This window comes from Oryzias melastigma, linkage group LG9 (genome assembly GCF_002922805.2).
Source record: "Oryzias melastigma strain HK-1 linkage group LG9, ASM292280v2, whole genome shotgun sequence".
Taxonomy (NCBI): Eukaryota; Metazoa; Chordata; class Actinopteri; order Beloniformes; family Adrianichthyidae; genus Oryzias; species Oryzias melastigma.
In genome coordinates, this window is record NC_050520.1 from 30,584,827 (window position 1) to 30,598,514 (window position 13,688).

At 37.6% G+C, this 13,688-nt stretch overlaps 2 protein-coding genes across 4 annotated transcripts in view; both read right to left on the bottom strand.

Annotated features, from left to right (window-relative positions):
- specc1la (sperm antigen with calponin homology and coiled-coil domains 1-like a) overlaps positions 1-4,946 on the bottom strand; it is a 30,222-nt gene extending 25,276 nt beyond the window's left edge. For 2 of the 3 annotated variants that reach the window (XM_024275551.2, XM_024275549.2), the window contains exon 1: positions 4,733-4,946. The gene's annotated coding sequence lies outside the window, so the exon portion shown is untranslated. Of the gene's footprint in view, positions 1-4,013; positions 4,198-4,732 lie in introns of those variants that run through there. The other variant, XM_024275550.2, reaches the window with a different exon arrangement.
- A 2,915-nt stretch (positions 4,947-7,861) lies between these two features.
- si:dkey-91m11.5 (BCR activator of RhoGEF and GTPase) overlaps positions 7,862-13,688 on the bottom strand; it is a 45,305-nt gene continuing 39,478 nt past the window's right edge. The window contains exons 18-24 of the mRNA XM_024276268.1: positions 12,320-12,379; positions 11,026-11,135; positions 10,742-10,881; positions 10,517-10,651; positions 10,328-10,433; positions 9,009-9,168; positions 7,862-8,941 (exon numbers count right to left, since the gene is read on the bottom strand). Coding sequence (XP_024132036.1) covers positions 8,852-8,941; positions 9,009-9,168; positions 10,328-10,433; positions 10,517-10,651; positions 10,742-10,881; positions 11,026-11,135; positions 12,320-12,379 — 801 coding nt within the window. The 3' untranslated portion in view covers positions 7,862-8,851. The remainder of the gene's footprint in view (positions 8,942-9,008; positions 9,169-10,327; positions 10,434-10,516; positions 10,652-10,741; positions 10,882-11,025; positions 11,136-12,319; positions 12,380-13,688) is intronic.

Here is a 13,688-nt window from a genome sequence, read left to right on the forward strand (position 1 = left end):
CTAAAGGCTGGTTTATACTTCCACATGATTCGTAATCGCTCGCATCACATCCACAATCTTGCGGTCTCGTTCATACTAATGTTGGCTGGATTTGATCGCGACTCTCCACTAAAACTGCGACGAACTTCTGACTGGTGTTTATACTTTTTAAGCAACGCGATGGTGTTGTGCGTTTATTTTTAACATGATCAGCATCTCTCTCAGTTTGTCCGCTAAACAGAAGCACGGAAGATGACAAAATTTAATTAAAAAAGGAACAAACTGCATTCTCTAGTACTGTAAGATATGAGGAAGAAGACATATTTTTCCAGCAACTTGCTCTATTTTCTATCTATTTGTTAACTCTCTGTCTCTCTCTGTGTGTGAAGTTCAGTATTTCTTAACTTCTTCAGTAACTTTCATCATTTTCAGTGTTAAAATATATTTTTCTGGACAGAGTTTTCTGCGTAGTCACTTCCTCTAATCGCTGAAATAAATTCAAGTTAAATGACGCGTTTTGCCTGAGATTGCACTCTAGGTGAAACAAGTCACCAGCAGGTATACCGTTCTGATGTGACTGAAGTGATTCTGCTCAGATGAAAATCAGATTATGAATCGAGTGGAAACAATAAATACTCAGAAATGCAATTTTAAGCCTAATTCTCTTAATATATCTTCTCCATCATCAGAAAAATACCACAAGAACATGTTTATAACACCAAAAACACAATTTTCATCAGAGTGGGCCTTTAAGGTGATTTTCTGAAAACAGTAAGACAATTGTGTTGATGTTAAAAATGAAGATAATCATTTCTATTACATCCACAAAGTCTGATAGTTAAAACATGTATTTACTATCCAGAGCAGAGGTTCTCGTGTCAGTGGTAACAGGAAGGGATCTGGATACGACAGCAACTTATGTTTTTGTTATCCCATCTTGAAAAACTCAAATTTGTCTTTGCACAAGAAAAGACGGGAGGAGAAACTGACCAACATTCCAGAGAGATCTGTGAGAATTACTCACTAAAGATCACACCACAAAAATCTGCAGCATCTGGACACAGAGGGGGAATTTTCTGATAAGTTTCAATTCACCCAGCATGGACCTGAAAGTGGAAAGTTTCTGTGGAAAAATCCAGGAAGGAAAACTCCTACCGGATAGCATCCAGGAGCTCAAGGGAAGAAATATCAAAACTTGACTTTGTTTTTCAAGCAGTGAAGTCCTTCAAAAAATCATAGGAAAAAGGAAGAAAAAAAAAACAAGGAATAAATGAATTCAAAGATCAGAGGTATATGTTAAGTGGCTGAGGAATACAATCATAAAAAATAACAATAGTTCTAGTTCTTTGATTTTGCAGCATTTTGTTGCAACTTCAAGAATCATTCTATAACATCAAAAACAAACATATTTGTGTCACTTTTCTTCCAAGTCATCAAATCCATAAAAAAAAAAATAACCAGGCCTAAAAAAATATAGCAATAATGTAGTGCCAAATGTACGTTAAGAAAGTATGTGAAGTAATAGCATTTCCCATCCAAAAAAATCTTATTTTTGTGCATCAATCTGCACGGACTGTCTTTGTTAAATGCCCCGGCTTCATTCGTCCAAAGCATTTTTCAGTTGAACTCAACAGCTCCCCAGATATCTGACCAGCACAATGTGTCAAAGCAGATGTCTGAAATGGATAGCCACTAACTGGAGCACGGGCTTCTCTACCGGCTCTGCAAGGACATGGGAGCAAACACAGGGGAGTGACAGATGAGCTAACTGGGGCAGAATAAGCAGCCTTTTCCTAAACTTGCCCTCTTTGAAAGACTAAACCTCCTCTGGTAGGTCTGACTAAAAGCTTTACGTGTAAATAATTGAAGAAAAAACAGAAAAAGTGTAAGACAGCTTTAGTTTTCACTTGTAGAAAAATAAAATGTGAAAAGTTATTTGAAATACTTTCAAATATTAGAGAAAACGTTTAATAGGTCTACTAATAATAATTTTACATGCTGTCTTAAACTGTGGTAAACAAAACAATCATATTGCGTAAAGCATAACTTTGAAATTATGAACTGAACCGTGAACCAGGCAGACCTGCGTAATTATTACGTAATGTGGCTTGACATGGTCAGGAGGGTGCAGACACTTGACCTGACCAAAATAGGACCGACATCGTTTGATCGTGGTTTTAATTAATTGAAAGGATCCGACTCCGAGCTCGTCAAAGGAAGAAGAAGAGCACAGTGTTCCTGTACAGAGCGCACAACAAAGGCCCAGAGAAAACACTACAAATTCATTAGGCAGGGGAGGGACGTGGACGTGGTGCTATGAGTACACCATTCCTTCACTAATAACTTATGCTTATGCTTTTGACTGCAGTCGCACAAGGGGCCAAAATCCAAAACACACTTTAGGTTGCGGACCGAACAGAATAAACATTTATTGAACACTCTAAAACTACATTTTAAAAACTTTAAAACCATAACTTTTTAACATAATTATGGACTAAATGTATAGCATTACCTGTGATAATGATAGTGTGAATGCTGTAAGCTGAAATTGGCCGCTGAAGATGATAGTGCTGAAAGATGATAGTGCTGAAAGATGATAGTGCTGAAAGATGAAGATGCTGAAATTGATTGCTGAAAACACTGAACCTAATAGCTGAAATCACTGAAGCCAATAACTGAAAACGCTGAAGCTGATAGCCAGCTAAAATATGAGCTAAATGCAAATTAGCCTAAAAAAGAAAAAAAAGAAAAAAAAAAACCTAGGTTACCCGAATCAGCTAGCACGTAGTTGAAAAAATAGCTAAATTTCAAAATAGCCTGAAAAACAGAAAAAAAAGCCTAAATTAGCCAAAACAGCTAGCATGTAGCTGAAATATTAGCTAAACTCCAACATAGCCTAAACAAACTAAAAAAGCTAGCAGAATGACAATTTTTTAAAATTAAGCTTTTTAACATTACTATGAATAAAAACAGGCAGGAATATAATTCTAGAGTAAATCAACTTAAACCTTAAATAACTTTTAATATTTTACTCCCCAGAAAGATATTTTTTGTCAAATTATACAAGTTAGAAATAAGCGTAAAGTAACATCGGGCCATTAATAACAATAAATAAAATTATCTGCAGGTACGGATATAATTACCCTAGTAATTACCCTACCCGGCGAGCCGGATCGGACCCCCGAGCCTCGACTTTGACACATGTGCCCTATCAGAAGATCAAGTCTTTTTTTCCTCTGGAATCTCCCATAAAAAGTAAATAAACTTCAAAAGAGTTAAAAAGAAACACAGGAAGGCACCAGTCTGCCTGAGGGAGAGAGCACTGCCAAACACTGAATTTAATTTAACCAAAATATCCCCCTTGCTTTATAAAAAGACATGGTTTGGGTTTAGTTTGTCAAACACTTATTGATGTAGTCTTTAATTACACGAGCTTCGGCAAAACCATTTCATTAGTTTCCACATGTTAACTCAATGTATCTAAACAGAGCTTCTCTTTGGCATGACCATGAAAACAAGCAACACTTTCTGTCTAAAGACTTCAGTCAAGATGTTAGCTGAAACACGTGTTTACCATTTTCAAAATTAGTCAATTTTCACCAAATACTGCTTTTTTCAACAGGATGTATCAGAAAGAGCCGAAAATGGACTAGAAGAAAGAGACCCAGAGGAAATTAATCTAAAGTGAAGGCGGTGGGCGAGAAATATTTGTCCCTCTGAGCTATTCTAGGAAAATTTGTGAGTGCACTAGAGGAGGAGGGGGTGCATTTCTGAAATAGTCAAGCGTAGAGCAACCAAAACCTCCCAAACTTGGGACTTATTAACTGGCGAAACCTCGACAAACACTACGTGCAGCCCAGCGATGAAAGCCAGCTGCCTTTAGTTTAAGATGGACGTGTGTTTCATTTAAACGGTTTTAAATCTGCTGTATAGACAGTCGAGCAACATTATGAAGTGCTCAAACAAAAATATCCAAGATTTAAACCCGAAATGCGTCATAAAATTAAGGAGAAAACATAAAACAAACTAGTTACCCTTGTTGTCAGGCACGCGGAGAGTATAAGCTAACAAACTTCCTGTTTGGCGGTGGATTTTCAAAACAAAACCAAATACGCCTCTTTAAATGAGCATAACGAAAGTCGTGACTAAAGACACGACAATGTGAGAACTAACAAAACGTTAGTTTTTATACAAATTGACAAATAAGTGCAGGTGGTTTCATTAAAAAAAAAACTTTTATTTTCTTCATTCCATGACTGGCATTTTTGTATTGACTTGCTAAATCCAAAAACGCGCTTCAAGTCAATTCCCTCGGGGGAAAACTTAAGATGCACTTTTAAATAAATAATATATTTTTTCATCAAATCGAATTAGCATGCAGTAAATTAAGCTATTAATTAAACCATCACATCCTATTTGCCGAGTAAATACGAGGAGGCTGAGACAAAAGCAAAGATTTATTTTGAAATCTTTTAGAGAACGTTCCGGAAGAAAAGCGCTAGCTTAACAGCTAAAGTACTCGCTTTTTAGTATTAAAACAGCTATTAATTACAATTTCAAGCCCAAAAAGCTAAGAAAAAAATTGTGTTAGAGAAAATTTGATGAAGCTTGTGTATTTTCCGGAGGTTTATTCCGCTGGCATTAAAGCAATGGAAAAGCTCAGGTAGCTAATGCTATCATTAGGTTAGCATTGTTAGCATAGCAGGCAAAAAAGACAACGTTTTATCAGCAGAACGATTTAAAACAACCATACCTCAAATTTGACTAACTCTCCATAGATGTCGGACAGATAGAAAACCCAACGGGGGTCCATGTGTGGCCACGAGCAGTTTTCTATTCCCACAGCTTCACGGGCAGCATCGGTTTCGGATGTCGGCTCCTCCGCTGGCAGCAGCCCTGTGATCCTCTGCCCCCTCTCCTGGTTGCATCACCTCAGCATCACCCTGAGCTGGAGGAAACTTTCACTGCCTCCATCACCAATACATGCACTATGGTTTTATTGATATTGCCCTGGTGACTCTGTCTGTTAATAAATAACTCGCAATGCTTATTCCTACACTCTTAATTGGATATAATTCAAAACTAAACGGTGAAAATGTTGTGTTTTTGTGCAATTTAATGGAGAAGCAACTTTTTAATGTTTTTTTCTATAAAGAAAATTTTACGAAAAGAAAATAGTTGAATGAGATAACTTGAAGTTCTCAAAGTGTTGCTGCAAATCATTGTGAAACTTTATTACAGAAAACTCAAAGCAAGAAAAAGAAATTCAAAAGCAGAAAACATGCAATGCAGTCCCACATCTTCTGAGAAGACAGATACAAGACTCCAAAAGTGTTGTGCTGAACTTCCATACATACATCCATCTTCTCATAGACCCACCCCAATAAAAATTGTGTTTTAGCATGTTCTTTATCCATGATCCCAGCCAGCAAGGACAGATGGGCCCCATATAGTTTAAAAGTGGGCAGAAATTGTGGCCCTGAATGGGTCTTTCCTCAATTTACGTGATGGCCCCACCTGCACCTCCTGTATGCACTCAGTGGGTTGGCTCGCTACACTTGCCAGCCACTCGGTGGACAGCGGAGCTAGCTAGCTCATTACAGTGGGGCCCCCTACAGCGGAGCTAGCTAGCTCCTACAGCGGAGCTCGCTAGTATGTTGCAGCAGAGCTTGCTAGCTTGATACAGTGGACCTCGTTAGCTCGCTAAAACAAAGCTCACTACTGCAAAGCTCGCTAGCTTGGCAGCCGCCCGATGGACAACAAAGCTTGCTAGCTGGATGCAGCGCAGGTCACTACAGAGAAACACACTAGCTCAATACAATGAAGGTCGGTACAGCGGAGCTTGCTTGCTCGATACAGTGGAGCTCGTTGGCTTGCTACACTGAAGCTCACGACAGCGGAGATCACTACAACGAAGCTAGCTACAGCAAAGCTCGCTAGCTTGGCAGCCGCCCGATGGAAAGCAAGCCTCGCTAGCTCGATACAGCAGAGGTCACATAAGCAAAAGTCACTAGGCGCTACAACGAAGCTTGCTGCAGAAAATGAATCCTTTCAAACAAGTAAGATCAACTTTTTTGGGGGGCGGGGGGTATCTTTCTCTCTCACATGGTCCAAAAAACAAAAAGATTCAACTAAGGTTCTCGTGATATGAAAGAGTGGAATTCTTTTACCCAAGTGGATCCAATCTAGATCAGAGGTGGGCAAACTATTGCCCGGGGGCCATTTGCAGCCCATCAAAGACTTGATTTTGGCCCCCCAGACTGGAATGAAAAGAAATAATCCTTATGAATTTTTGTTTTCGCTGTAGTTCTGCTGTCTGCAGAAAGATATACATGTGGCCCTGTGACAGACTGGCGACCTGTCGAGGGTGAGCCCCCCCTTCGCCCATCAGTAACCGGGTTAGACTCCGGCACCCCTGTGGCCCTGAATGGGAAAAAGCGGTCAGGAAAATGAATGAATGAATGAATGAAAGATATACATGTGGGGTTGGAGGATTTGTTAGTTTTTTAGACTTTCATGCATGTTTTCCCAGTTGGAAAGTCTTTTTTCCGATCAGTCCAACCCCACACAATGTCATTATTTCTCAGCATTTTTCCCTAAGGGACATCAACTCATTGGTGCAGAATTAAAATTAGAACAAGAGCCCCAGTTTGGAAATTTAGAGCTTAATAATATTCTGTTGAAAAAATTATGAATCAAAATTAAAGCATTCAGATACATTTCTTTCTCTAATGGCACATGTGTCAAAGTCGAGGCCCGGGGGCCAGATCTGGCCCTCCGGATAATTCTATCCGGCCCTCCAGTCCAGATCATTTTATTTTATTGTTATTAAAGGCCCGATTTTATCTTGCGCTTATTTTTAACTTATATAATTTTGACAAAATATATTTTTATAGACAGTAAAATTTAAGGTTTTAAGTTGATTTATTCTGGAATAAAATTCCTGTCTTTTTATTATTCAAAATTATACTAAAAAGTTTCGATTTTAAAGTTTAAAAATTTGGTATTGTGCTAGCTTTTTCTACTATTTTGGCATTTATTAAGATTTTTTAGGCTATTTTGGAGTTTAGCTAATATTTTAGCTACATGCTAGCTGTTTTGGCTAATTTAAGCTTTTTTTCTGTATTTTATGCTGCTTTGAGTTTAGCTAATATTTCAGCAAAATTCTATTTTTTGGGGGGGGGGTCTAATTTAGGCTTTTCTTTAGCTTTTTGGGCTATTTTGAAGTTTAGCTATTTTTTTCAACTACTGCCAGCTGAAACATTTTTTAGGTGAATTTGCAATTTAGCTAGTATTTTAGCCGGCTATCTGCTTCAGCGTTTTCATCTTCAGCGGCCAAATTCAGCTTACAGCATTCACACTAGTATTATCGCAGCTTGTGACGCAAATGTCAAAATATAATTTATAAGTTTAGTCAACACATCCCTCACTGTGGTTGACTTTCAGCCAATTGTAATTGATCTGACTTGGTAGAAAAAAGCTTGTGATTAGTCGTTTTTTTTGGCATCACATTAACACAAAAAAGCAAAGACAGTAGAGAAAGTCATACAGCTCGGCAGAAATCTATGACTTACTTCCAAAATATTTAACTGATCCTGTTGTTGCTCATATAACTGGTTTATTTTTTATATCTATCTGTATCTTTGACATCAAAAACCTAATTAAAAGGTTTCTTGCATTTTTTTTCTGGACTTTAACCAATGTATATTTAAAAAAAGAAGACCGATTTAAGACACTCCTGTTGTGACCCAGTTCCTGACAGAGAGCATAACAAAAATGCTGTTCCACTTTGATTAAAACATGTTAAGGTTTCACATCTATTATTTTGGTAAGAATTGAAGAGAATATTTAAGGACTAGCTACAAAAAACTACAACAACAAATAATGTCAACAAGTTTTTATTTACATAAATCATACATACATAACATTGTTCAACCAAAGTATTGCCAAGTCTTCTACCATATTTTAAAATAATCAAGAGCTTTCATGGTTAAATTTAGATGATTTTTTTTATATTTGTAGTGATTAAATTTTTTTGGAAAAATAAACAGCAAGTTCTCACACAGGTCAGGAGTCAGGTTATTCTGTAAGAGGAAACACTGTAAAGATACATGTGATGGAGTCTCAGATTTGTTTCCATTTTTGAATTGTTCTATTATTTTAAAGGTAGACAACAGAAAATAAAAAGTTTGAAGAGATGCATGGTGAACAAGAACACAGTTTTTGATTGAAATGGAAGTTTCATTTTTAGAAAGCCTTGTTTGGCTAAACAATACTTGGATCTAGGGACTGAAAAAGGTCACTACATGAATTGTACAACACAGAAAACAGCTCAAATGGTTTTGTCAACATGCCTGCATGTTGTTGTGAGTTTACTACAGCTTCAGTCTCATACTTGTGAATTCTGTTAAAAAAATCAGAATGTAAACTTGAGGAAAAGTGAAACACTCCGTTGGTCATCAGCATGGGAACATTGGCACGACTTAAGAAACGTTTGAAGGGTCAAAAGGGAAAACTAGTCCTGCATCCAGAAGCAGCAGAGATGCTCCTCTGAATGTGGAGCTCATGTGCACAGTAGCAAAACAAGACATCAAAGTACAGTAAATATTGCTTTTTTAAGTTTTAAATTAGTTTAAAAAAAGAGGAATGATATTGTTGGTCAATGCAACTTAAAGGGTGGTCTGAACGACACAGCAGGGTTGAGTAAACACAGCATAGGAGGGTCCCATCTTCCAGAGTGGCTTTGGTGATCCTCCAGTCTTCAAAGGGTGGAGGATTCCCTCTGGTGGCTAAAAAAATAAAACTTCACCAGGCCTCTTTGGCAAAGCCAACATTCTTCTAAGAGTGGAGCATTTCTCCGCAAATTGTCCTGTTATACTTCAGTGGAGAAGAGAAGGCTCTGCCGTTTGCTATCAGGCGTGGGAATGCTCTCCAGCTGAAGGAAGTAGAGGAGGACTTGAACCTAAAGAGAAACATCCCATCAGCTTTTTTACTTACTCCCATTTTGACTAAAGCTGGACGCGTCTTACCTGAGCCATGACCTCCAGGGACCAGCTGTCGTTCATGGAGAGCGGCTGGGAGCTGGTTGAAATTTTGCTGTCCTTTTCAGAGGGTCGAAGCAAGGTGGGACCAAAGACGGTTGCCAGATTGTGCAAAGACATCTTGTTGATGCACTCGTTTTCTGCCACCCTGTTAAAAAATGACAAGTGGCTTGAAGATCAAATAATCTCACTACAGAAGTAGCGTTTGATATTCAAAGACCCACTTCAATTAAAATAGTGTTTTACCATGTTCTTGTGGCATTTTTCTCATGATAGAGGACACATGTAAAGACAGTTAAGACTATATCCTTTCCATGTTTTTCGGCACGTAAAAACTCCATCACACTTTCAGCAATCTTGACATAAAAAAATCATCTTGTTCAAGACATATCTGGTTTTCATTAACTTTGAAGTTTTTGAAATATTGAGTAAAATGTGCCCCATAGGAAATGAATGAGAAAGTCTTCAAATTTAAACATTTTAAGTAGATTAGTAACAAGCCTTTAAATATATTCATGGACTATCTTTTATATTAATTTTCAAAAAACTTGGAGTTTACCTAATATTTTAGCAACGTGCTAATGTTTTTGGCTAATTTGTTATCTACTGTGATTTTTTTTTAGGGCTAATTTAGAATTTAGCTTAAATTTTAGCAACAAGCTAACATTAATTTAGTTTACTGTGGAATTTTTAGCAGTTTAGCTAGTATTTAAGCAAGTTTTTTTTGGCTAATTTGCCATTTACTGAGGTTTTATATGCTAATTTGGGGTTTACCCAATATTTTAGCGACATGCTAACATTTTTTGCTAATTTGTTATCAACTGGGATTTTTTTTAGGCTAATTTAGAGTTCAGCTTCTATTTTAGCAACATGCTAATGTTTTTGGCTAACTTGTTATCTACTGTGATTTTATAGACTAATTTAGAGTTTAGCTTCTATTTTAGCAACAGGCTAACGTTTTTAACTAATTTAGTTTACTGAGGATTTTGCGCGGTTTTGGAGTTTAGCTAGAATTTAAGCAATGTGTTAGCTTTTTCGGCTAATTAAGCATATACTGAGGTTTTTTATGCTAATCTGGAGTTTACTTAATATTTTAGCAACATGCTAACATTTTTGGCAAATTTTTATCGACTGGGATTTTTTTTAGTCTGATGTAGATTTTAGCTCCTATTTTAGCAACATGCTAACATTTTGGGCTAATTTGTTATCTACTGTGATTTCTTATGCTAATTTAGAGTTTAGCTTCTATTTTAGCAACAGGCTAATGTATAATTTAAAACAAACTGTTGGTAAAAGACAGCTGTTACCTTTTTAGATGGTCGAGCAGAAAGAGGAAAGTGACCAGGTTAGGCTCCGGCAGAGACAGCAGCAGGTTGAGCATGCAGCTCTCCTTGGCCACGCTGTCAGACAGAGCTGCAAGACAAGAGTTCTGCTGTCAGAACATAAAGTTTCTGTTCCCTCGCGGTCAGAGAACGTGAAGATGTAAACAAACAGACCGATGCCTCCAGCAAAGTTGGGATACAGCTCATCTGTGAAAAGCGGTTCTGGCAACTCGCGGAAATACAGCTTCAGGGTTCCGGCGATGGCGTTCACGTCCATTTCCCTCATCATGACAGACACGTCCTTATTGTCTGAGATCAAGAGGAGACACACGGCTTTGCACTAGAGTTCATGTGTGCAGGAAGAAAACAGCGTTTCGTTTTAATGTCAGAGTTACTCACTGGAGTCAAAGGCAGCTTTCAGAGCCTGGATGTCGGTCGCAACGCCGGAAACTCTGTAGATCCCCACTTCATCCATCCCTCGCCGTTCGATCTCCTCCACACATTGCCGAACGATGAGCGGGACTTTGGAGCGTTCACGCCTGAAGACATCCCACAAGAAGTGGAATTCAGGAAATGTTTGGCACTTTTGTGTTACTGTTAAAATTAATAAACTAAACATAAAAGAAACAAATACTTCTAAAATATGAAATAATCTACTTTTGAATCAAGTACATGGAACTCACTTAGTGACGGCGTTGATTTTCACTCCAAAGACGCCGGACTGTTTCCGTGAAGGCATTCGCTTCAGACTGAACTCTCTGCTGTTGAACTTCATGGAAAGTTTCACCTCAATCTGCATCAGAGGGGATCAAATGCTTCCTTTATGGACTGCTTTAATGTAAAAATATACACAGACTGACAGAATGGATGTTTTCCGTTACTATTATTACATGTAGCTGGTAGCTAAATGCAGTGCAAAGCTTCTATTTGAATCAGAAAACGAAAAAAAAAACCCAAATCATCAAATAAACAAGATATTTTCTACAACATTCAAACAAAGTTGCTGTTTTTCTTGTTAACCACAAAATAAATAGACTTAAAGCTGAAGTTTTTGCTTCTCTGTGCGGGAAAGGGAGTGAGGGACTCTTCGTTCTTCATTATTAATTATCTCGTTATCACGAGCGCTCTTTTATAGTTCTTTAACAAAATTCTCAGTATTTTAGCAAATTTAACATTTAGCAAAAAGCTTTTGCATTTTCAACAAATCCTTTCTGCAATTAAAAATAAATTGTCTCACCCTTTTAAGCAAAAAGCTTCAGCAGCATCAGCGATTACTTTAGACAAAAAGCTTTCACACTAGTATTATCGCAGGTAATGCAACTTTTACAGTTATTTAAAATATTTAAATGTTCCTTGAAATGCTCTTTTCTCTGAGTTTTTGTAGATTTATATGTAGAACTACATGTTTTTACATTTTTGTTTATGTCCAAAGTTAAAGATCTGTGAGTGTATAATTATACTTTGAAGTACTTTATAAATGTTTTCTAAAATATACGTTTCAAAACTTTTCAAAAGAGTAATTTTAGTATTTTATTTTTTTGTTCTTTCCTGTTTATTTTCACTTTTAAGTGATCTAAAAATGATCTGAACCATGAGTTTTGTGATGCGTTTCACCCCTTATCAGCAGGTACAATTCAAATATACTTTCTCGATTTTCAATGCAATATATGTTGAAAAAATAAACAACTAAATTTTTTTGTCAAGATCTTAATACAATTTGTCCAAAACTAAACTAAAAATAAACTTTACATCATGTGCTCTCTGTAAAAAAAAAAGACTTTAAAGACAATATTGACGTTTTAAAGTCCACTCTGACAAACACAATCGAGGTTTGACAGATTGTTAAATGTCTGTATTTAGTGGCTTTGCTCCTACATAAAAAGCTACAGAAACAAAGAATTTGATTATAAATGTAACTATTTTTCTGAAACTATTTGTATTCAGAACTCAGGAGCCAAAGTTTAAAGAAAGCTTTACCCCGTTCATGGCGATGACGGTCCTCTGCCAGTCTTTATTTTGCAGAGTCTGGGGATCAAGCTGGAGACAAAAAACAACATTCACATTTATTTTCTACCAAAACAATTTGATTAAAAATAAAAACTGAATAAAATCTGGACCAGGATTATGAGGTGATGGCATCATGTTTTTGGTTTTACCCAAGATGCCTTCAGGGTTCATTCAGATAATCCTTTGTTCACAGAAAATCTATTTACTTACATAATAATAATTTGATCAAACAAAAAAAATCCTTTTTATCATTCAGCTCAACAGAAATGTTGCTCAACAGAGTTAGAAAAAGGTTTAGATATCTACAGAGTCCGTCCTCTTCCTCCTCTCCTGTGTACCTTGGGTCTGAGCAGACTACTGCGGACTCGGTCCCACAGACGCGCCCCTGTGCTCGCCGCCTTTTCCTCCGCCCTGCTGTTGGGGAGATCCACACTCTCCTCTTCACTGCCCGCAGTCATTCTTTCAGGCATGACTGCGTCTCAAGAGTTGCTTCCACAGAACAAAAAACCCAAAAAGTGGAGGCGCTCCACAGAAAATAACTCCTATTTTCTAGCGACTTCAGCTCCTCAATCCCAGAAGTTTTTGCCTGTGAATCTGGATCACGTTAGCGAACTCTTTGTGCATCTTTTTGAAGAGTCCTCTCGTCCTAAACTCCTTCTGTAAATCCTGAGGGAGTCAGGAAAAGGGAACAAAGGGGCTCGGCAGCCAAGCACACTCAGCTCTGCGTTGTCCTGCTCCACAGATGGATTTGTGGGGATTAAGCGGCGAGAATCCCCTCCTTCCTTCGCTCCAAATGTGCTCACGCCTGCCGCTGGGAGGACCGTCGGCTGGTAGCATCTCAAGCGGCCAAACGGGATCCTCTTAAGGCCAAGCACTTCTTAGCACTGGTGACCTTCGACCTTTTAACTAGCCGACCAGCACGTGCCCATCATAGATATATCTAGTGCCAGCACCAGCATGTACCGTATACAGCACATGTTAAAGTCAAGGCCCGGGGGCCGGATCCGGCCCTCCAGATCATTTTATTTTATCGTTATTAATGACCCGATGTTATCTTGCACTAATTTTTAATTTGTATAATTTTGACAAAATATATTTTCATGTAGAGTAAAATATTAAAAGTTATTTAAGGTTTAAGTTGATTTATTCTGGAATAATATTCCTGCATTTTTATTATTCTTAATTATGTTAAAAAGTTACAGTTTTAAAGTTTAAAAATTGACATTCTGCTAGCTTTTTGGATTATTTTGGCATCTACTACGATTGTTTCAGCTATTTTGGAGTTTAGCTAATATTTCAGCTACATGCTAGCTGTTTTGGCTAATTTAAGTTTTTTGTT